The 23,729-nt window shown below is 42.4% G+C and overlaps 2 protein-coding genes across 2 annotated transcripts; both read left to right on the plus strand.

Moving 5' to 3' along the window:
* The first annotated feature begins 1,688 nt into the window (after positions 1 to 1,688).
* Positions 1,689 to 17,386, plus strand: frg1 (FRG1 protein). Its single transcript, NM_001146417.1, is given in 9 exon segments — positions 1,689 to 1,813; positions 2,025 to 2,092; positions 2,206 to 2,328; positions 14,022 to 14,079; positions 14,384 to 14,498; positions 14,774 to 14,878; positions 15,086 to 15,177; positions 16,643 to 16,753; positions 17,189 to 17,386. Coding segments are annotated over 9 exon segments (768 nt in total). The 5' UTR covers positions 1,689 to 1,754; the 3' UTR covers positions 17,226 to 17,386.
* Positions 17,387 to 18,756: 1,370 nt separating this feature from the next.
* On the plus strand, positions 18,757 to 23,670 carry LOC106602555 (acid ceramidase). Its single transcript, XM_014195246.3, has 14 exons — positions 18,757 to 19,142; positions 19,271 to 19,317; positions 19,658 to 19,748; positions 19,860 to 19,946; positions 20,071 to 20,149; positions 20,273 to 20,347; positions 20,484 to 20,529; positions 20,787 to 20,931; positions 21,126 to 21,180; positions 21,276 to 21,357; positions 21,590 to 21,721; positions 22,511 to 22,634; positions 22,755 to 22,811; positions 22,936 to 23,670. Exons 1-14 carry the CDS (start codon positions 19,077 to 19,079, stop codon positions 23,023 to 23,025), a joined length of 1,176 nt encoding a protein of 391 aa, XP_014050721.1. The 5' UTR covers positions 18,757 to 19,076; the 3' UTR covers positions 23,026 to 23,670.
* Positions 23,671 to 23,729: the final 59 nt, after the last annotated feature.

The following is a 23,729-nucleotide window of genomic DNA, read 5'->3' on the forward strand; positions in this document are numbered from 1 at the left end:
AGGCTGGGTATCTATAAAGTACTTTGACAACTGCTGATGTAAAAAGGGCTTTATGTAAAATACATTTGATTGATTGATCGTAAGTTATACAACTCTCTAAAATGACCATTTATCATCACTGAAAGCATTTAATTGACTTCAGTGATCCCACATCATCTGAGTCCCTCCACTTTGTCTGTGTGACTTTTCAGCTCTGAGAAACACTGCTGCCTGGTAGCGCTTTGCTTTACCACAAAGGGCAGGCTTCTGTCTCATTAATTTTACTTCCTGACACTGTCATCCAATGATTTATTACCTCCTGTCACAGGCTTCCTGATTGGGCTATTCTTCCTTAATGGGGTGTCATTAGTATAAACATTAATTTGAGTGCACCCCTCTCTCCTAGGTCGATACTTGCTATGGCTCACATGTTGGTTGTTTCAATGAAGACTCTGGGAGGAATTGGTGCAGGAATTTGACACAACGCCATGTACCTGTTAGCAGTCGGTGGAGTCAGTGTATAACGTTTCTGGCGCATTGTGTGATGTTGAGCAGCACACATATGCATGTTCGTTGAAGTGGAATGAATTTGTGTGCATGAGAGATACTTTGTGTGTGTGTGTGTATGCATGCATGAAAGAGAGAGTGTGAGTGCCAGCGTGTGAGAGCGTGCATGAGAAAGAATGTGTGTGCGTGCGTGTGTGCGTGCGTGCGTGTGTGAAAGAGAGAGTGTGAGTGCCAGTGTGTGAATGAGAGAGAATGTGTGCGTGTGCGTGCATTTGTCTGTGTTCATGCTCTCTTTCAGCCCCTCCAGGAGTCTTGCTGAATGAAAAAACAGAACCAACGTCTGGGTAGTAATTTACAGTAATTTGCTGGTCAGAGACAGCAGACACACAGTCTATTGAGAGAAAAGCCAAACTCCAGTACCCCTCTGAGCCAAGAGACAGACAGTCAATTTCCCTCACACTCACTGCCAGCCTTGGCCTGGACTCAGGTAGTTTACAGAGACACACTCTACGTGAGACTGTGCAGAGACTCTAAACATGGCCACTTAAGCTGCTCCTTGACTACGGCATGGATGGATGTGTGTGGAGTTGGGGTGATATTGTGAGTGTGTGCAAGTTTAAGTGCACGTGCGTGTCTGTGTATGTTTGTGCGTGTGATTCTCTGGCACACTTAGTCTAGTGAAAAGCATGAGCTGTTGCACACCCAAATATGTTAGTAGAGGTGCTGACTACTGTAACAGCGAGTAAACTGTAGGCTTTAGAAAATAAACGGAGTCACAAACCCTGTATATAATCTCCCAGTAATGTAATGGTTAAACCACAAACGTTTTGGCATCACTGTGCCTTCTTCAGGGTAATGTCATGAATGCTTGAACCAGGTTATGTAGACAAACAGTGCAATTAGTGCAACCAATGACCATAGTAACCCAGAAGAAACGTTGGTGGTTTACTTTACCCAACAAATTACTGTGAGCTTATATAGAGCGTGTACGACTCTCTGTCACACTTAGTAACACATAATTAGTAACACATCAACTTTTACATTGAACAAAAAAAATGCTGCAAAACAAAAAAGGCAATATTCTGAATCAGAACACATCATTCAATGTATTTTCTGAAAACATACAATGTTAATATATTCTCCAAAGAATGGATGTCGCTCGTTTGGTAACTGATATTTGTTTTTACCTCGACAGCCACCGTACTCGCATGTTGTTTTCGTTCGTTTGTTTATGTTGTTAGCTAGCTAGTTTCCCATAATCTGAAGATATGGCTGACTATTCAAAAGTGAAAATAACAAAACTTGTTTTGAAAGGACAAAACAAGGGGTGAGTTTATTCCTCAACATCGAATTCAATATTTGTTTGTGTAGAAGATGGCGAATCGAGCTGGCTAATAATGCTATCTAGCTAGCTATCGTTCATCGACTGACCAGGCAGTTAGCTACTGACTAATGTTAGCTAGCTAACTGTTTGCTATTTTCCTTTTCCCCAATTTCTAATTTGACCTTGCTAATGTTGATCCGCAATTGTCTTGTAGAAAGAAGAAGAAGCACAAGGATAAGAAAAGAAAAAGGGACGATGCACAAGATAAACCGGATATTGTTGGTATGTTTGCTGGTCATTCTTGGCAGCTAGCTAGCTACGTAGTTAGCTAGTTGAAAAGGGTTCTTATGATACTCCACAAAGTAGAAAACAATCATGTTTTTTCTGCTTTCTAGATGGATGGTGGTGTATCAGTGGCTTTGGGGAGATTTCAGGAACGGTTGCAATAGAGATGCAGGCTAATTCCTACATCCATGCCCTGGATACTGGTCTGTTCACAGTTGGTGCACCACATCAAGGTAAGAAAAGTGAGACTATCTTTAGCTAAATGTACCTATTTCCTTTGTAGTAGGCTACTTCTCATCCAAGTCACGTAGAGCTCTGGTCAAACGTAGTGCACAATAATATAGGGTGTCATGTGTTTTGTCATTTATGCATGATGCGACTTGATTGGACAGGGGGAAGTGTTCGAGAGACATTTTGCCATTTGTTGCATCATTGAGTCGATAGGGTTCATTTTGAATGATGATGATGATGATGATCAAAATGTTATGCTTAAGTAAGTGGCGTATGGGAGCATTGTAACTGCCTCAACCCAGAGGCTTTTGTGGTACAGTCCGTTAGGCTTTCACCTCTGCACCGCATGAGCTAGGGGTTGAGTCCCTGTTACAGCTCTCACTCTCCTGCTCCACCTGTTACCGGGAGGGAGGTTGAACGTAGTGGAACTTTTGATTTGTTTAGATACAGATTACTGTTTAAGACTGTTATGAGACAAACACTGGAAGAGATTGCAAACCACAGGTATCAAATAGGTCTTGAATTGTGCATAAGCCCCCTAAGGGTAAGTCCTTTTGAATTCAATCACTTTTTGACAGCACCCCTTTTTCATTGGAAGTAAACCTTCCATACATATTTGCCCTTTGTAGAAGTGCTCAGAAAGTTACTTTTTGTAATAGTTTGACAGCACTGTTTGACAGCTTTTAAATTATATCAAACTCAACTGTTTATCTTTTCCAGTGATGAAGACATGGATGTCTCATGGTATGGTGGGATGTGCAAAATGTGTCAACTTTGAGGACCCTTATCTCCTGAATGTTTTGGCATTCAGGTCCAAAAAGTAACTTTCTGACAAATGTTTCCATGAACAAACATGTTATTGAAAGTTTTGTTTAAATGGATTTACCCCTAACACAAATATTTGGGGCAGGGTTACTCATCACAAGACATGAGTACTGAGTAGGGTTGCACATTTTGAGGAATATTCAGAGGTGGGAATTAACAGGAATATATGGGAATGTATGGGAATTAACGAAAATATATATGCAAATTAATACCATTTAAATGTAGATGTTTTTTGCATTGGATATATTTACCATATCATATGGAGACAGAAACATAAACCTTTTACCTTATCATAAGTAGACATATAATTTGAAATCATTCCAATAGAAATAATAAAAAAAACTACTTAGTTACGAATTGAACTTGAATTAAAGGATTTGACTCTTTACATGGGATGGTTTCATTGAACAACAGAAGAAAGGGAATATTGAATGATCCCCAATGATCCATCGCATCTCCCAAAAACGTTTTCAACATACATCTGTAAAATGATAGTCTAGAAACTAAAGCTTTGGTTGTCTTCCTCTCAGGCTTCCATGTCTTCTCCCTGGACCTCCTTAATATCCACCTCTTGAACATCAGACTGAGGCCTCATCTTCACTGTCATTTTCCAACCTTGTTGAGGATGGCTCGTTGTCAGGCTCAAAAAGCCTCAAATTTGCCTGGGTGGCCACCGATTTTTCAACCTTTGTATTGGTCAGCCTGTTGTGTGCTTTGGTGTGTGAGTTCCCAAACAAGGACCAGTTGTGCTCTGATTTGGAGGATGATGAAGGCAACGGGTAAGAGCCTCAGCTCCACAAAGTCCCTTCCACCAGGTGGCTGATGAGATATGTTGGCACGACTGCCATATTGCATCTCCATCCCAAAGCCCTTGCTTGGAAGTATACTTCGCCAGACTGCCAAAAACCTTGCCCTCATTCAGCCCAAGGTGGCGAGACATGGTAGTGATGACACCATATGGCTTGTTCATCTCTGCACCAGACAGGATGCTCTTGCCAGCATACTTGGGGTCCAACATGTACGCTGCGGCATGTACAGTGGGGGAAAAAAGTATTTGATCCCCTGCTGATTTTGTACGTTTGCCTACTTACAAAGAAATGATCAGTCTATAATTTTAATGGTAGGTTTATTTGAACAGTGAGAGACAGAATAACAACAAAAAAATCCAGAAAAACACATGTCAAAAATGTTTGAATATTAGTTGCATTTTAATGAGGGAAATAAGTATTTGACCCCTCTGCAAAACATGACTTAGTACTTGGTGGCAAAACCCTTGTTGGCAATCAGAGGTCAGACGTTTCTTGTAGTTGGCCACCAGGTTTGGACACATCTCAGGAGGGATTTTGTCCCACTCCTCTTTGCAGATCTTCTCCAAGTCATTAAGGTTTCGAGGCTGACGTTTGGCAACTCAAACCTTCAGCTCCCTCCACAGATTTTCTATGGTATTAAGGTCTGGAGACTGGCTAGGCCACTCCAGGACCTTAATGTGCTTCTTCTTGAGCCACTCCTTTGTTGCCTTAGCCGTGTGTTTTGGGTCATTGTCATGCTGGAATACCCATCCACGACCCATTTTCAATGCCCTGGCTGAGGGAAGGATGTTCTCACCTAAGATTTGACGGTACATGGCCCTGTCCATCGTCCCTTTGATGTGGTGAAGTTGTCCTGGCCCCTTAGCAGAAAAACACCCCCAAAGCATAATGTTTCCACCTCCATGTTTGACGGTGGAGATGGTGTTCTTGGGGTCATAGGCAGCATTCCTCCTCCTCCAAACACGGCGAGTTGAGTTGATGCCAAAGAGCTCCATTTTGGTCTCATCTGACCACAACACTTTCACCAGTTGTCCTCTGAATCATTCAGATGTTCATTGGCAAACTTCAGACGGCATGTATATGTATTCTTGAACAGGGGGACCTTGCGGGCGCTGCAGGATTTCAGTCCTTCACGGTGTAGTGTGTTACCAATTGTTTTCTTGGTGACTATGGTCCCAGCTGCCTTGAGATCATTGACAAGATCCTCCCGTGTAGTTCTGGGCTGATTCCTCACCGTTCTCATGATCATTGCAACCCCAGGAGGTGAGATCTTGCATGGAGCCCCAGGCCGAGGGATATTGACAGTTCTTTTGTGTTTCTTCCATTTGCGAATAATCGCACCAAATCTTGTCACCTTCTCACCAAGCTGCTTGGCGATGGTCTTGTAGCCCATTCCAGCCTTGTGTAGGTCTACAATCTTTACCCTGACATCCTTGGAGAGCTCTTTGGTCTTGGCCATGGTGGAGAGTTTGGAATCTGATTGATTGATTGCTTCTGTGGACAGGTGTCTTTTTAACAGGTAACAAGCTGCGGTTAGGAGCACTCCCTTTAAGAGTGTGCTCCTAATCTCAGCTCGTTACCTGTATAAAAGACACCTGGGAGCCAAATCAATTTATAACATTTTTGACATGCGTTTTCGGGATATTTTTGTTGTTATTCTGTCTCTCACTGTTCAAATAAACCTACCATTAAAATGATAGACTGATCCTTTCTTTATCAGTGGGCAAACGTACAAAATCAGCAGGGGATCAAATACTTTTTTCCCCCACTGTATGGGCTTTAGGCAGAAGTGTTCACACTTTTTGATGTATTTCAGAAATGCCGTTTCCTCTGCTTGGAGCAACAGTGAAGTGGGCATGGCAGTATGGATTTCTTCTCTTACATCTGCAAGCAGAGTCTGAACATCAGACAGGATGGCATTGTCTCTCTAAATCTGTGCAATGGCTACTGCTATAGGTTCCAGGCTGCTTACCACTCTCTCCCAAAATACATCATCCAGGGGGGATCCTCTTGATGGGGCTGTCCATATCGGCAGACTGTGATATGGTAATTTCTTGGAGAGACTCCTTCCGCTCCTGCATACTGCCAAACATGATGACAACCCCACCCCAACGGGTGTTGCTGGGCAGCTTCAATGTGGTGCTCTTATTCTTCTCACTTTGCTTGGTGAGGTAGATTGCTGCTATAACTTGATGACCCTTCACATACCTAACCATTTCCTTGACTCTCTTGTAGAGTGTGTTCATTGTTTTCAGTGCCATAATGTCCTTGAGGAGCAGATTCAATACATGAGCAGCACAGTCAATGGGTGTGATGTGAGGGTAGGACTCCTCCACTTTAGACCAAGCAGCTTTCATGTTCGCAGCATTGTCTGTCACCAGTGCAAATACCTTCTGTTGTCCAAAGTCATTGATGACTGCCTTCTGCAATGTAGAGACCGGTTTATCTGTTGTCCCTTGTGTCTGTGCTCTTGTAGAATACTGGTTGAGGGGTGGAGATGATATAGTTAATTATTCCTTGCCCACAAACATTCGACCACCATTCGACCACCACCATCAGAGATGATTGCAATAAAGTCTGCTTTATCTATGATTTGCTTGACCTTCACTTGAACTCTGTTGAACTCTGTATCCAGCAAATTAGTAGATAAAGCATGTCTGGTTGGAGGGGTGTATGCTGGGCGAAGAACATTCAAAAATCTCTTCAATACACATTGCCTGTGAGCATCAGAGGTGAACCAGTTGCATACACAGCTCGAGCAAGACATTCCTCAGCATTTCTCTGACTACGTTTCTCTATTGAGTCAAAAAAACTTATAATTCCAGGAGGACCATGAGCTGTTAATATCGATAAGGTGTCTGATTCATCATTTTCACCTCGAATAGAAGTAGAGGGACTTTTGTCAGAAGTTGCTTGTTGTGAGCGCTGAGGGAACTTTATGCACTTGGCCAGATGGTTCTGCATCTTTGTTGCATTCTTCACATATGATGTGGCACAGTATTTTCAAATGTACACAGCTTTTCCTTCTACATTAGCTGCAGTGAAATGTCTCCACACATCAGATAGTGCCAGTGACATTTTCCTGTAAAGATTAGAAAGAAATTGTAAAAAATAAAATAAAATTCCATGTACAGATAAATAGTTAAGCAGTTAGATTAAACAACTTCTTTGTAAGATATTTTTTTTTAAATGAAACATGTATGGAAACAGGTGTATTAACACTCCTTAGTTAGCAGGCTCAAGCAAGCTAAAACCCACATGGTAGCAAAAACTAACTAGCAGAAATTGTTAACAAGTTAGAAATGATTTAAACACACTTTGCTGTAGGCTACTATTTACTAGTTACAAAAAATCATGTATGTCATATAAAATATATTCACCCCAACCAGTATTGTAATCCAAACTTACACGAAAGCATGTAGTCCTTGGCTCAGACAGTGTAGTAGTGTGGGCTCAATAGCATCTCATTAGTGTGCAAGATCTTGAGAATCAGCTGCACATGTGATGGAAGAATGCACTGTTCATGCAGAGGGTTGCAATTCCGTTGAATTGGGGATAGTTTAACCAAAATATGCCACAAGACCTAGAATTGCCTCATGTGTATCCCACAAAAAACATTCACTGTTATAAGCTAACTTTTTTGATGAATTCAAGCAAAATTCCCGGGCTTAACTTCCGGAAATTTACCAGAAATTCTGGAGATGGCCCTCAAGGCCCTCTGCACCCTGTCTAGTTGGGCCTGCTGCTTTTTACTGCATCCAACTAACATCACTCCACCGTATTCCAGACAAGGTCTAAGCAGTATAGTATAGACTGTGACCAGATCTTCAGTGGGTAGGCCATTTCTGGCATGACCATTCACAAAGTGCAGGCATTTTGAGGCCTTCCTCACTGACTGCTCCACATGTGTGTCACCACTGAGGTTAGAGTCTTGATGAAAACCAAGATACTTAGTTGTTGTTACCACTGGTACTTCCTGTCCTTCTAGGATTAGTGGTGCGGGTTGTGGATGGTCTCTAGAATAACATATCTGAATTTCCAGACTTTTTCCCATTCAGGAGCATGTTGTTGGATGTGGCCCCATCATCCAGCTGCTTTTGCCTCCAAGCCCATGGAAGTGTCCTCCTGGATGCTGGTTAGTTGTATATGGCTCGGGACAGCCCTACATCATCAGCATACCCAGTGTCACTGAACTTTTCGGTTGGACATGTGAAGGATAAACGGATATGGTGAGACGACGCCCTCTTGTGGCACACCAGAAGTGGCCTCTGACCAGGGGCTGAATGTGCCATTCATCATCACCCTCTGCCTTCTTCCGCTGGTGTAGATGTGGAGCCAGGCTAGTAACCACAGACACAGTTAAATGTCAGCCAGATGTTGCAGGAGCTTTGAGAGGGTAGTTTGGCAAGCTATCACCAAAACACTTCTTGAATCCCCTCATCTCTGTAGCATCCCTAGCAGCTCAGCTGCTGAAATCAACTGTGATTCAAGTGACTTGCACCAATGTTACCAACTTGGGTGGTCTGCACAACTCAAAACAGGTTGGCCCACTAAACTAAAGGCATCTTCGCGTCTCAGAAGAAACTCATGGGGTCGTAGTTTCAATTGGAACTTGATTTACTTATGATAATCATAATGTATGATGATTATAAGTGATGGTTATTGTAAGGTATGGTCGCGCAACTGGTAGATTGAGCACACGTTGTTTGTCAAGTTGTCAGAATGAGTAACTCTAAAATGGCTGTAAATTCTTAAATGATTTCACTTTGCAATTCAAACTAACAAGATTGAAATGGAGAGAGAGAAAAATCTAAAGTGATCCTGTTGATTGTTCCCTCTTATAAAGTCGTTTTTGAAATGCAAGCCAGCCCAGCATGTCACTTGCATTTACTTGAATTGTCTGCATCGGGGCCTCCCGAGTGGCGCAGCGGTCTACAGATCCGGGTTTGATCCCGGGCTGTGTCGCAGCCGACCGCGACCGGGAGACTCATGAGGCAGCGCACAATTGGCCCAGCGTCGTCTGGGTTAAGGGAGGGTTTGGCCGCCTGGGATGTCCTTGTCCCATCGCACTCTAGCGACTTGTGGCGGCCGGGCACATGCATGCTGACTTTGGTTGCCAGCTGTACAGTGTTTCCTCCTACACATTGGTGCGGCTGACTTCCGTGTTAAGTGAGCAGTGCGGCTTGCCGGGGTCGTGTTTCAGAGGATGCATGGCCTTCTCTCCCGAGTCCGTATGGGAGTTGCAGTGATGGGACAAGACTGTAACTACCAATTTGATATCACCAAAAAATGTAAATACACTTTTTTGTGTCTGTGTTGGATTCTGTAATCCGGCATTATAGACAGAGCAAATGGAGCTGGTAACCGTCTGGAATTAATGAATCCCAGAAGAGAATGGAAGAAAATCTCCCCCATGATTTTCATGTTCCATTCTATTCCAATACGAAGCGAGGAAACCAAAGAGCCGTAATAGACGTCACGTTCCATTAGCCTAGCAAAGTGTCAGGGAATTTTTTGTGTCATTCATTTGTGGAGATTGGGGGGGGGGGTTCGCTAATTGTTTCTTCCAACTTTATTTTCTTGCTTTTTCGATGACCGCCGCATTCGATGGCTGCCTGCGTGTGGTACCAAGCGTTTTGAAATCTAAACCAATTTTGTCCTAAACGGTATAGAATTTAGTGGCGTTTCATTCTAAATCAATTTGAAATCACACTCTGAGAGAGTGGACACGGAAAATGAAAGGGTGAACTGAACTACTATGTTGTTCCAGAAGCTATTAGGACATTCATTTCTGCACAGCTTGCCGGGTAATGGTTTAGCGAGGAAGCTGGAATTGCTCCTCCACACACACACACACACACACACACACCAGGCATTAATCTATTTCTTTGTCCTCTCAAGCACGTTATTGGATATCATCAATATGAATCCGGTGCTAGCTACAATTTATGGTGCCCATCCACTTGCAGAGGCAGGAAGACAATGAAATATTTGGAGGAAATGTCTTGCACAGCTCTGTGATGGGTTAGAATGCAACAAGGTAACAGGCAAAGAGCTCTCTTGTCTCATGGTTTATGGATATCAAGATCCAAATGAGTATCATTGACCTAATGTTATTGCGATTCCTTGCCTCTTAAATGCATAGTTTTGCAGCACAACATTTAAATTGGTCACGTTTTCATACCACCAAGTGGTATTGTGTCTAGGGTCCACAATAGATAGTATCCGGACCCACTGGGTAGTTTAAGGTGAAAACTGTAGTCCACAATCTAAAATGAACGGGAAAGATTGGCACCAACCATTTCATTTTGATTGTATGTTTACCGTTCCAAGTTGGTGTGCATGACAAGTTATAGGGACATTGCCAACGTGTGCTGGAATCACATCTTTGAATCCAGGCTCACAGACGATATGCTTCGTCTCCCCACCGTTAGCCCCACTGACTAGCAAGCCAGAGCCCCATTACACCAGCCCCTGAGCCTCAGCGAAAAGGCCTCGACTTGGGGGTGGAACACCTAACCTAACTAGCCAAGCTAGACTAAATGGGAGTTTCCAGGCAAAAATGATCTGCCCTAAAGCGAGACATGTTTTGAGAAATGTTCAATAAAACCCATCCACCCTCCAAAGACAGAAACCCAGACCTGGGATTCAACTCACGGTTTTTCATTGAAGAGGGAGAAAGAGGGAAAACGGCCAGGAGAATAAAACGTGAACTATTCCTATTCCCTTGGTGAGGCTCTAACTTGGGAGGCAGGCTCATTTAAATGAGATGAAAGAGAAATGGAGTTACAGGGACAGAGAGAGAGAAATGATGTTTCTGCACTTTTATGGGATTTTCAGTAAGAAGGAAACCCGTCTAGAATAGTTTAGCCGTCCCAAGCTGAGCAAAGCCCTCAAGATGCTTAGTCACTGGATGCAGGAGACGTTGTGAATGCCCTCACACCTCTGTGGACACAGAGGTGTGGTTTCCCAATTTACATTTGCATCAGTCTGTCCTTGAAATTGACACACTCCCCCCCCCCCCCCCCCCCCTTAACTTTCCCTAAAGATGTGAGAACCTGTGATCCTTACGGAGTGTGTTTCTCGGTATGATTAACTAGCTTCCTTTCATCAATGGCCCCTGATTTGGCAGCACAAAGCAGAAGTAGAAATCCATCCACAACTGTTATCCATCACTGAGGAGAAAGGAAAGGACACTAGGGCATGAAGCTATAATGGGCAGATATATATATATATATATATATATTATATATATATATATATATATATATATATATATATATATATATATTATATATATATATATAATATATATATAATATATATATATATATATATATATATATTATATATATTAAATATATATTATATATATATTATATATATATTATTTATATATATATATATATGTATATATACCGCTCAAAAAAATAAAGGGAACACTTAAACAACATATCCTAGATCTGAATGAATGAAATAATCTTATTAAATACTTTTTTCTTTACATGGTTGAATGTGCTGACAACAAAATCACACAAAAATAATCAATGGAAATTCAATTTATCAACCCATGGAGGTCTGGATTTGGAGTCACACTCAAAATTCAAGTGGAAAACCACACTACAGGCTGATCCAACTTTTATGTAATGTCCTTAAAACAAGTCAAAATGAGGCTCGGTAGTGTGTGTGGCCTCCACGTGCCTGTATGACCTCCCTACAATGCCTCGGCATGCTCCTGATGAGGTGGTGGATGGTCTCCTGAGGGATCTCCTCCCAGACCTGGACTAAAGCATCCGCCAACTCCTGGACAGTCTGTGGTGCAACGTGGCATTGGTGGATGGAGCGAGACATGATGTCCCAGATGTGCTCAATTGGATTCAGGTCTGGGGAACGGGCGGGCCAGTCCATAGCATCAATGCTTTCCTCTTGCAGGAACTGCTGACACACTCCAGCCACAGGAGGTCTAGCATTGTCTTGCATTAGGAGGAACCCAGGGCCAACCGCACCAGCATATGGTCTCACAAGGGGTCTGAGGATCTCATCTCGGTACCTAATGGCAGTCAGGCGAGCACATGGAGGGCTGTGAGGCCCCCCAAAGAAATGCCACCCCACACCATGACTGACCCACCGCCAAACCGGTCATGCTGGAGGATGTTGCAGGCAGCAGAATGTTCTCCACGGCGTCTCCAGACTCTATCACGTGCTCAGTCTGAACCTGCTTTCATCTGTGAAGAGCACAGGGCGCCAGTGGCGAATTTGCCAATCTTGGTGTAAGCACAACCCCCACCTGTGGACGTCGGGCCCTCATACCACCCTCATAGAGTCTGTTTCTGACCGTTTGAGCAGACACATGCACATTTGTGGCCTGCTGGAGGTCATTTTGCAGGGCTCTGGCAGTGCTTCTCCTGCTCCTCCTTGCACAAAGGCGGAGGTAGCGGTCCTGCTGCTGGGTTGTTGCCCTCCTACGGCCTCCTCCACGTCTCCTGATGTACTGGCCTGTCTCCTGGTAACGCCTCCATGCTCTGGACATTACGCTGACAGACACAGCAAACCTTCTTGCCACAGCTCGCATTGATGTGCCATCCTGGATGAGCTGCACTACCTGAGCCACTTGTGTGGGTTGTAGACTCCGTCTCATGCTACCACTAGAGTGAAAGCATCGCCAGCATTCAAAAGTGACCAAAACATCAGCCAGGAAGCATAGGAACTGAGAAGTGGTCTGTGGTCCCCACCTGCAGAACCACTCCTTTATTGGGGGTGTCTTGCTAATTGCCTATAATTTCCACCTGTTGTCTATTCCATTTGCACAACAGCATGTGAAATTTATTGTCAATCAGTGTTGCTTCCTAAGTGGACAGTTTGATTTCACAGAAGTGTGATTGACTTGGAGTTACATTGTGTTGTTTAAGTGTTCCCTTTATTTTTTTGAGCAGTGTATATAGATAGATAGATAATATGTATTATGTGAATATACAGTGTACATCACATGCGACTAAGCAATTAGCCTATTAAAATGTTCATCTGACTCCATAAAGATAATGAATATATGCAAGCAAGCATTAGGCAATATTTTCCAAGCATATAGATTCTAAGTTTAACTTGCAGGACAACGCGTGAACAAAGAAAGGCTTACTAAGCCAGAGACCTAGAAGTCTAGGAAAGGAGAATTGATCATGCAACCTTCCTCCATGGACTGGATACAGGATAAGAGAGAGAACAAAGGCATTTCATTCCATTTATAACATCTGAAGGTGTAACCTTTCAACCCAAAACCAACCACCATTGACCAATCAAATGATAAGTTGAGAGTAACCGAAACACTCCCGTGGCCGATCGCCACAGGGTGTCACCTCGTTTAGGGTGGTGCTTAAATTGGGGCAATGATTTCAAGTGGAACATTTTCTGAAGGGGTGGAGCCTTTAGCTGAGAGTTTCTATTTTTTAAGGGGGTGGAGATTTCTCTAGTCTTATAGTATCTGTTCTCATACATCTCCCCCCCAGAACCTAATCGAGCATCTGATGCAATTACGCAAGATTTGAGGTCTGGGTTTCAGAGAGCAGGGTGGGTGTAGGCGATCGATAGCACACAGCAGCAACATCGTGTAGCCCGGGGTTGTGTGTTGTTAAGGACCATGAAGCATTAGTAAAACATGAAGGCTCTACGTCAGTACGTCTCAAGGGTAGAGGAAATGATGCAAATGGACTGTTTTTCAGAATGACACATCGTTATTGTACGTTAATACGTCAGATCAAATGCATTGTATTGGGCACCACTGAAACAGACGTATTTTTCTTCCTCAAGATCACAAACCTGGCGAGAGAATGTGAGAAATGCTAATCGTGCCCAACGTTTCGACACTCTGAATGTTAAGTCGGCAGAGCCAAGCTCCCAAATGTTTGAAGTGATAATAGAGTCATCTTGTTTTAATCCTCATTAAACCAAAACCAAAGCTCCTCTCGGATAAAAATGAGGAAAATAAAAAAGTGAAACTGCTCCGATTAGAATATCAATCAGGGTTTCGTGATTCTTAAAAGGGAAATGTTTTCTTTGATATTTTCCAGATGATGAAGGGCCAGACCCCCCGGAGCAGTTCACTGCCATCAAGCTGTCAGACTCTAGGTGCGTATGAAAGGAGTAAATATCACCTACGCACATTTTATGTTGACTTCTTCTCTCCAAATCTGAATAGAAAGTGTCCCCTGGTGAGTTATAATAGACTTTGGAAGAACAATTACAGTCTCTGCAGGTTTACAATTTTATAAAGACAAAATTGGATTTAAATGAGAACATTTATAAAGGAGCATCACTTCTGTTGTTCAAATGGTCTTTATCTTTGAATAGTCTTTGGAAAAGTTTTTAGACACTCATATCAACCTGCCAGTATCCAGGAATGAATTTTGTTCTCCTGTGTTTTTCTCCCTAGGGTAGCCCTAAAGTCTGGCTATGGGAAGTATCTAGGGATCACCTCGGAGGGGGTCGTGGTGGGGCGTTCCGACGCCATTGGCTCCCGCGAACAGTGGGAGCCTGTTTTCCAGGACGTGAGTGAAGCAACTGTTAATCAAAAAAATTGTCATAGACTGTGATATAATGCCATTTCATATAGAACTTGTTGCATAGTAACCCTAAATATAGATAAGCCTCGTTTTCCTCACAGCTTGTTGCTTTGTTGATGCATATCGGAGTGAAAGCTTGACGCTCTCTGCATATAATTGAGCTTTTACCTCGTGAGGTGAAACTCATCTGTCAAATAATCTCTTAATTTCATTTCTGTTTGTCTTCCATTTTATTTTATTTTCTCTTTCCCCCGTTCCAGGGAAAAATGGCTCTCATGGCAGCAAATAGCTGTTTCATCTCTTACAGTGAAAGTGGGGACATTGAGGCCAAGAGCAAGTTGGCGGGGGACGACGAGATGGTGAAGGTGATGTATATATTTCACAAGGTCGCCGAATAACCCCCCCCCCATCTATACTATAGAAATGACTATAGTTGGTGACGGAATGAAAAAACTAAATGTCTCTGAACATTAGGGGGGGTCAAGATATTGCTATTCAACACGCAACTGTTTTGTGTTTTCCCCTCTCTCCTTCTGCCTCTCTCTCTCTCTCTCGATGATGATGATGAACAGATCCGGTCATGCGCGGAGAGGGAGGTCAAGCGAAACGACGACATTGCCGACGAGGACAGGGGCAACGTGAAGAACTGCGAGCTCAACTATGTGTATGTACTGTCTGTCTACCTAAGTCACACTCACAGTGGCAGCAACATTTGCAGCGGCAATCATACAAGGCTGTGATTCCATGCTCTCTAGTCTAGAGGTTGTAAACCCCTGTTGTACGGCTGATCTTGTCCAAATGAACATAAGTAATGGTAAAGGTATCGGAAATGCCATGGCCTGCCCTATATCACGACAATGTTTTATGCGTTTATGAATAACTTTAAGACAGACCTTTTTGTCAGATATGCCCAACAAGGATCAACAGTGGACTGTTATCCTAAATTACTGTGCAGTACTGCAATTATACCGAAATTGTTCATACTGGCTGCATATCTGTATTTTGAAAGTTCTATATCTTAAACTTGATTGTTGACATGCAAAACATATTGGGACTATATCAACAATGGACTAATAGTTTTGGGGTGGATTTTTCCTTTAAACTTCACCTACCAATTCTCACAGTGGGGGGGGGGGGGGCATTTTATGTAGAAAAGACAGCCAGGAAGGTGGAGGGGTTGAACACTGTGACATTCCGTAGACAGACAGTGATTTCCCCCCATTTTCATCCGACAACCTTCCACTCTGCTTCTGCGAGATTTTGACAACTAATTCACAGGCCCGGATGCACAAGGAGGAGGAGGGTGCTGATGGGGGGAGCGTAGAGGCACCACCTCATCAATCCCGCTCCCTTAAAAGGCCGATTGATGGGCCAACGCTGCGGGGATGGAAATGGGAACGAGAACGGAACCACCGCTGCCGCTTTTACGGCCCGCGGCAGCCCATTAAGTTCTGAGGGCTAAGCGTGAACAAGGCTGTCATTGTGTTCCGTTTCTCCTCTTCCCACCTTAACTTCGTGTTCCATTTTTTTATCTTCCCCCTCTCTCCATCGTTTTTTATTTTAGAGGAGGAAAAAACACGGGGGAAATGGACTCATCATGTTGACGTGCTGATAATGGCTGCCCTTGAGCACGTCATCGTGATATAGTGCTTAGCATCCCAGAGCGTGTTGCGTGAACAGAGCGCTGCCCGTGAATCATAAACCACTGACAGACTGTAACCACTGCTAGAGGGCCTATTGCACTCTGTATGTATCTACTATCAGGACTGTTTACTTCAATGGAAATGGCACGGTACTTGCGAGTTTAAGTTGCTCTATACACATTTGTCATTGATAACAGTAGTCAGGTTTATGCCCCAGAGTGCATCGTTATTTATATTCCGGACTCTGACATTGCTCTTTCTAATATTTCTTAATTATTTTATTTTGGGGATTTGCATGTTTTTTTTGTTTTGTATTGTTAGGTATTACAGCACTGTCAGAGCTAGGAACATAAGCATTTCACTACACCTGTGATTAGATTTTTGTTCAGGGATGTTATTCTTTGTGTTTGATAGTGGCGTGTGACTGGTCCTTCCATGTCTTATCATGTGAAATGTCTCACTGAACACGGATTTCTGATATTACAGAAAGAAGTTCCAGAGTTTCCAGGACAGGCGGCTGAGGGTGAACGAGGAGGACAGCATCACACTGAAGATGGCCCGGAAAGACGGGAAGTTCCACGAAGAGCTGTTAGACAGGTGGGAAAAACATCTTCACATTAGGCAAATCCTAAACTTCCACTTAAGTCTAATTTTCATTCAGTCTCCCATTGACATCAATACATGACTAAGTGAAAATTTGATTTCAGTGGAGGTAGCTGCCCCAAAGGAAACAACCGCAAACAAATTGGTTTTAATGATCAACACAAACTTCCTTGCCAAGAAATCGCTCTGGAACTGGTCCAAATTACTGTTGACATGACTCCTACTGATGGCCATTTTAATAGCAGGAGTCTGTCACATAACTGGTCAAACTGCCAACATACTCTAAACCTATTTGCGCAAACCTGTTTCAATTCAACATGTGATTCAACAAGCTGATTTGTCAAATGATAGCTAATTACATTGTCTGGTGGATAGTGGTGATGTAAGGACTAAAAATAACCACTTGTGACTTTTTTTGTTTGTCCACAGGAGAGCCAAGATGAAAGCAGACCGATACTGCAAGTGAAGATACAACAGTTTATGGATTGTCCACTCGTCTTTGAATTTCTTATGTTAAAATCAAAAAGGCTCTTTTTTTTATTAGTTTGATTTGTTTGACTGGCATTGATGAATCTGATTTGATGGAACTTTTTTTCATGAATACATTTTATTTGGTTGAGAGAAAGTAAAACTGCGATTATTGTGTAATTTCAATCCCTAAACCCCTTCCCTAGCTGGCTCCTCAGAAGACTGAATAGCTTGTTTTACTGAGTTTCCTTATGTGTCATATCTCAGATAATGAACAGCAGTAGTGGTTATGGTGAACTGGATTGTATTCGAGAGATTACCCAGTGACCAATTTTCCTGTAAATCATTGCTAACATGCCTACCATCACTATCTTTGTTTTGCCCTAAAAAACTGCAGATCAGTAGATCAGTTAGATGTTTGGGACAGTCCATTGATGTTTGTGTATTAGGCAATACTGTAGGGAGAGTGGGGTAAGTTGAGCCATTTTTTGCTTTCAGCATCACTACATCAAGGGAAATATATTATTCTTTCTAACAAAGATATCTACATACATTTCAGGATGTTGTGTATCCCTGGAAATAATCAGAATTCATGTAAAAATTACAGTTTTGAAAACATAGCTTGTCCACAAAAAGTGGTCTCTTGGCAAAACTTACCTTGGTTATGTGGTAAATTGAGCCACAGGACAAGGTAAGTTAAGCCGATTGAAAATGGCTGTACGGAATGAAATATCACCACTACCTTTTTTAAAAACCATATCTATCTTTATTTCCCAGACACAATTCAACACAATTGCTTTTTTGTCTTAATCATTTTAAGCATATTTTAACACAGGCTTAAGACCTAATAAACACTACATACTTTTAACATAGGCCAAGCCCTGTTGTTACCTCATATCTCAGCAGTAATGGCTTGCATTACGCCTGGTAAGAAAACACACTTCAACTTATCCGAAGGCAAACATTTGGACTATTTTAGCCCACACAGCTACAAGGATGCACTTTAATGCTAGTTTTATGAACTCATATTGAAGCTAATAGAGACACCAACTGATGTATGGAACAATCTTAAAATGATTTACTTTGGTTTTGATACAAGCATCATGAAACCTCTAAAACAAATTAATTTGACTAGTTCAAAATCCGTTTTTTGAACCTAACTTGCTTACTACTTTTTCCATGTGGTTTCTTCCTTCAATGAAAGTATTACCTCTTTCTAAATATTTGGTCAAATTATTAATTTTGTGTTCGGTTTTCCGAAAAAAAGGTTGCTCAATTTACCCCGCTCATCCCTACAGCTTCAGGGTGTGAGTATGACAAAACGCCTCAGTTTTGCCTCATATACTTTTCAAATTAGCTTTAAAAAGTCATTTATCACAACCCCTTAAAGTTGTTTTATGAGTAACCTGTGCCCAACTTGAACTACAATTATCCCATTCTATTGATCTTTAATTGCCAGTCATGCCATGTGTGCGCTTGTATAACAATCAGGAATGTACCAGTATCAGGGGTGGGAGGAAATATGTATATAATTTCACATCAGTAGGAAGCCTAACTTCAGTATAACAATCAGGAATGTATCAGGGGTGGGAGAACATACTTTTATAATTTCACGTCAGTAGGAGCGTATTTATACACTTAACCACTTTTATATTTTTAATACGCCTCATAAACAAAACAAATAATGTATCTGAATCAGAGAAAATGCATGTATAAAATCTGTTGTAGCCGCCCGCCCATAGTGTATTGGTACGCTCCCCTCAAATCACGAGGAAAGTATGCACTTCCGTATTTTGAAGCGTACTAAAAGTCGGGAGAAGCTTCACGCACACAAACAACGGGGCACAATATGGATAGGTTTTGTTGTATTCTCTTGGTGTCGTTATCTGGAGTATCGACACAGTTTGTGCCACCGGTAAGTGCATCCAAATAATGACTATTCTGTAATCGTAAACTGTCAGCCAAATATTAGTTAGCTTGAGTGCTAGCTAGAAAGTGCGTCTGCACATGAACAAAGCTTTTCTTTCTTTCGCCCTCAAACAGTATACCGAAGAATGTCAGACGGGCATGTACCCTCCCAAAGGTCCAACGTAAGTATTTGCCATTAGTTAGAGTATGTTAGCTAGTTGTCCAAGGTGCTGTCAAATGTCCATAACATCTAAACAACTTGCATACATTGTGTAACACCTGGCACGAGGCTGCACACATTACGGAAGGTTAACAGGAAGTGTTTGTATTGTGTATAACAGGTGCGTATTGTCATTAGCTACCTACCTCTGTCCATAGGGCAACATTGACTACTGTAGTGACTACTGTAGCCGCAAAATGAATCTCATCTGACAATATTGTGCAATACCACTTTCAGGGGATAGTAAAGTGACCTCAATGTCAGTATGCATCTAACATATATCATGTCACGATTTTGATCAGATTCAAAGGGTCTGTCACCTGGTACACAATAGACCTGGATTTGCCCCCCAGCGAAAGATGGAAGCTAATCATCACTGACAAAAAAGCTGAGGTGAGAGTATTACATGTCTTGTTTGTATCCATTTAAATTACATAAATGTATTTACTATAAGATCAATACTTTTACTGTTTTCTTATTCACTATTTGTCTGGTTTTCTTCAGTTGGTCACCTTGATCCAGGCTATCAGGGATTTGGCAAATGCTTTCGTTCCTAGTGGGAAACTGATAGATTTGGTCGACAAGGACTTGGTGAGCGCGTTTGATCATTTCACTGGAAAACTATTACACCTCACATAAAATAATTTCAATTATTGTTTAACTTAATCATGTAACTGTTTCTGATCCATGACTAATTGATTTGCGTGTTCTGCAGCCTTTGATAGTGAATACACTTCCCTATCCATTCAACGAGGAAATAAAAGGAATCGCGACTGCCTCTGGCGTTCCCCTTGGTAATATACATTAACCCACAATTGCCTCATTCCAACCCATGACCACAACGTCACTATCATTCAGTCTCTAGTTTCTGTCTCACCGGCCTCTATTCTGATTTTATTATACATGTTTCACTCCAGGCGAGGTTGTCCTCTTCAACATCTTCTATGAGGTCTTTACGGTGTGCACTTCTCTCGTGGCAGAGGACTCAAATGGTAAGTAGCTCATGTTTTATGACACATTTCAATCAATACTTTAGTCATGCAGCAAGTACATGTCATAATAGTAGGACGTGATGCTTGAAGTTCTCATGTACACACAGCATTTTGGTTTCTCCTTGCATTCTCATAGGTAACCTTATCCATGGGCGGAATATGGACTTTGGACTATTCATGGGGTAAGAATGTCACCCCTACGGTTTAGTGACAAAGGAAGGCATATGAAGGGTCCTACCACACATTGTGCTCCATTGTGTTAATAGGAGGAGCTATCACAAACCCAAATCGCTAGTCAGTCACTGATTTTTAGATCATGTGGTGTGCATTTGTAATTTGGGTGAACGATACCTCTTTAACCAATCATATTTTTCACTTTTTTGTAAACTATTTTCCATTCTTTACTGGAAAGTAATGCTCTTGTTTCTTTCTCTACCAGGTGGGACATGAAAAACAGGTCCTGGTTAATAACAGAGAAACTCAAGCCTCTGGTGGTCAACATTGACTTCCAGAGAGGCAACAAGACGGTCTTCAAGTCCACTAACTTTGCCGGCTACGTGGGCATGTTGACTGGCATCAAGCCGGTGAGTTCCAGTCTGCTCCGGGCTGCATTCAGCAGGCACAAATGGAGAAATCAACATTTTTATCTTTTGAACATGACCCTGAAGTGCTCTTTTTAACCAATAATGACATTGCTTTCTTACATCTGTTTTAATATCATGGTAGTTGTGACACAGTAACGTTTGACTAAAATTAACATTTCTCATTTTCTTTGAAGCACGCTTTCACTCTGACCATGAATGAGCGCTTCAGCCTTGATGGCGGATACATCGGTGAGCTACCCAAGACTCCCGGTCTCTCAATCAGCACATTATAGACCTGTGATGAATGCGGAGCGGGGAATGTTAAGTTGTCTGTCCTCTCTCAGGGATTGTGGAGTGGATCCTAGGGCATAGAGATGGGATGTGGATGAGTTTCCTCACTCGCTCCGTCTTAGAGAATGCTACCAGGTATCCTTCTACTTTCATGGAAGTATCAAATGACAATGTTAATTTTTTTATTATTGAAGGTAATAATACATATTCTTGCTTTAATATGATGGCAATACTTAACGAAGTGGAGTGGGAGGTTAGGGCTGTATAATGGAGGAAAACCTGAGCACATTCAAGACCAGCATTTTGAAACGGACATTTCTTTGGTCTTACAAAAACACACCCTCTCTTTAACCCTGTGTGTGTCCAGCTACGAGGAGGCAAAGCACCTTCTGGCCCAGACTAAGTTGCTGGCCCCGGCCTACTTCATCCTGGGAGGGAACCAGACTGGCCAGGGCTGTGTCATCACCCGCTCAAGAGTCCTCAGCCTCGACATCTGGGAGTGAGTGGCTAAAAACACTTATTAGTATCCAATTTCAACTACCCTATCAATAACATTACTAGTGCATCAGGGGTCTCTAACTTGTGTCATGGAGAAATACTGGATGGGCAGGCTTCTGTTACAGCACTAGCATATCGGATTTGAGAAGGAACGAAATCCCACATTTTATCCTGTTGGAAGTTCTAGAGTCCAAATTTCAACTAATGAAAGTAGATAATGATGCCCAAGATCACCTTGCATCACAATAGTCATATTGTTAAAACACTAGGTTTGTGATCAAGACTACAAAAGGGAAATTTGTAATGTCTAGCCGATATGTAATAAACTGACCTAAGGATGCACGTAAAGTAGATATTCTTAGTTTTACTTTCTCCCCAATTTTGTGATATCCAAGTGGTAGTTAGTCTTCTCCCATATGGACTCGGGAGAGGCGAAGGTCAAGAGCCGCGCATACTGCTTCTTGACACACTTCTCACTTAACCCGGAAGCCAGCCTGTGTCGGACGAAATACCATACAGCTGGCGACCAAAGTCAGTGTGCATGCGCCCGGCCGCCACAAGGAGTCGCTAGAGCGCAATGGGACAAGGACATCCCAGCCTGTCAAACCCTCCCTTAATCCGGATGACGCTGGGCTAATTGTGCGCCGCCTCATGGGTTTCCCGGTCAGCTGCAACACAGCCCGGGATCAAACCTGGATAGGTAGTGACACCTCTAGCACTGGGATGCCAAGATATTCTTGATTTAATCAGGAAGCATCACATTCCTAAACATTGTACTCCTGTTGTGAAGGATTGAGCTGAAGCTGGGCCGCTGGTATGTTCTGGAAACCAACTACGATCACTGGAAGGAGCCTCTGTTCTTGGACAACCGAAGGACTCCAGCCATGAAGTGTATGAACCAGACCATGCAGGCAGTGAGTACTACAACCATTCCATGGCTGACCAAAAAGGATCAGCTCTGCTCCTTACATATTTCCCATACAAATTGACTCAGTCAAGGTCTCGGTGCTAAGATTATTTCCCTTTCTCCTCAGAACATCTCACTGAAGACGGTGTATGACGTGCTGTCGACAAAACCAATCTTGAACAAGGTGAGCCCTTATTTACTGTTATCAGTATCACCCATTCCCATCAAATGAAATAAATGAATTCGTAAATCCTGTCAGTATTTTTCAAAAAGACCGCCCGAGTGACATTAACTTCTTGTCATTGCAGTTGACCACATACACCACGTTGATGGACGTGAACGAGGGCAAACTGGAATCCTACATCCGTGACTGCCCCAACCCCTGCATGCCCTGGTGAAGCCTCCAACACAGACCTCAGATCGGTTTCTAAATGATCTATTGCACAGAACGGTGGTGGGGAGATGAGCTTAACTGATTCAGAAACTGGATAATCATGTACATATTTCAAGTCTTTGCGCTAATTGCTCCGATCAAAATATTGCTTCAACCTCAATTGCTTAACCCTTGGGCACTAATAAGCACCTAAATTGGAACATAGTGGATGTACAGTAACATGCTATACCTGACTTCACAGCTCTGTATGGGTTTTGACTGATAGCCATTTTGAACTTGCACTGCGCCAAATGCTGTAAATTAAGGACTATGTATTTTGAAAGATGAGACATTGAGGATTATAATAGCTTTGTCATACAAGCAACCCAAAACACCTGTGAGTGTGCACTTAACATTTCCAAATCATGCCTATACACTGTGTCAATGTTTGATGTACAAGATGACGTGATCCCATTTGTTTGAAAAACAATTCACTGCTGCACCTGAATGCACTCATGACTCCTATGCGCACAAATTAATCTGTTTCTCTGAATTGCCTTGGAAAATGTGGGGTGACAAGTGTTAGGCTTTCAAGAATAGTCTAGATACTGGATGTATGTTTTAGATTATATAAAGTACACTAACTGATTAAAATCATGTGTAAACTTTGGATTCAGTTCTTTCATTTACATATGTCAAATGGCACCTCTCTACAGCGGGAGGGATGAC

This window comes from Salmo salar, chromosome 04, assembly GCF_965601325.2.
Source record: "Salmo salar chromosome 04, fSalSal1, whole genome shotgun sequence".
Lineage (NCBI taxonomy): Eukaryota > Metazoa > Chordata > Actinopteri > Salmoniformes > Salmonidae > Salmo > Salmo salar.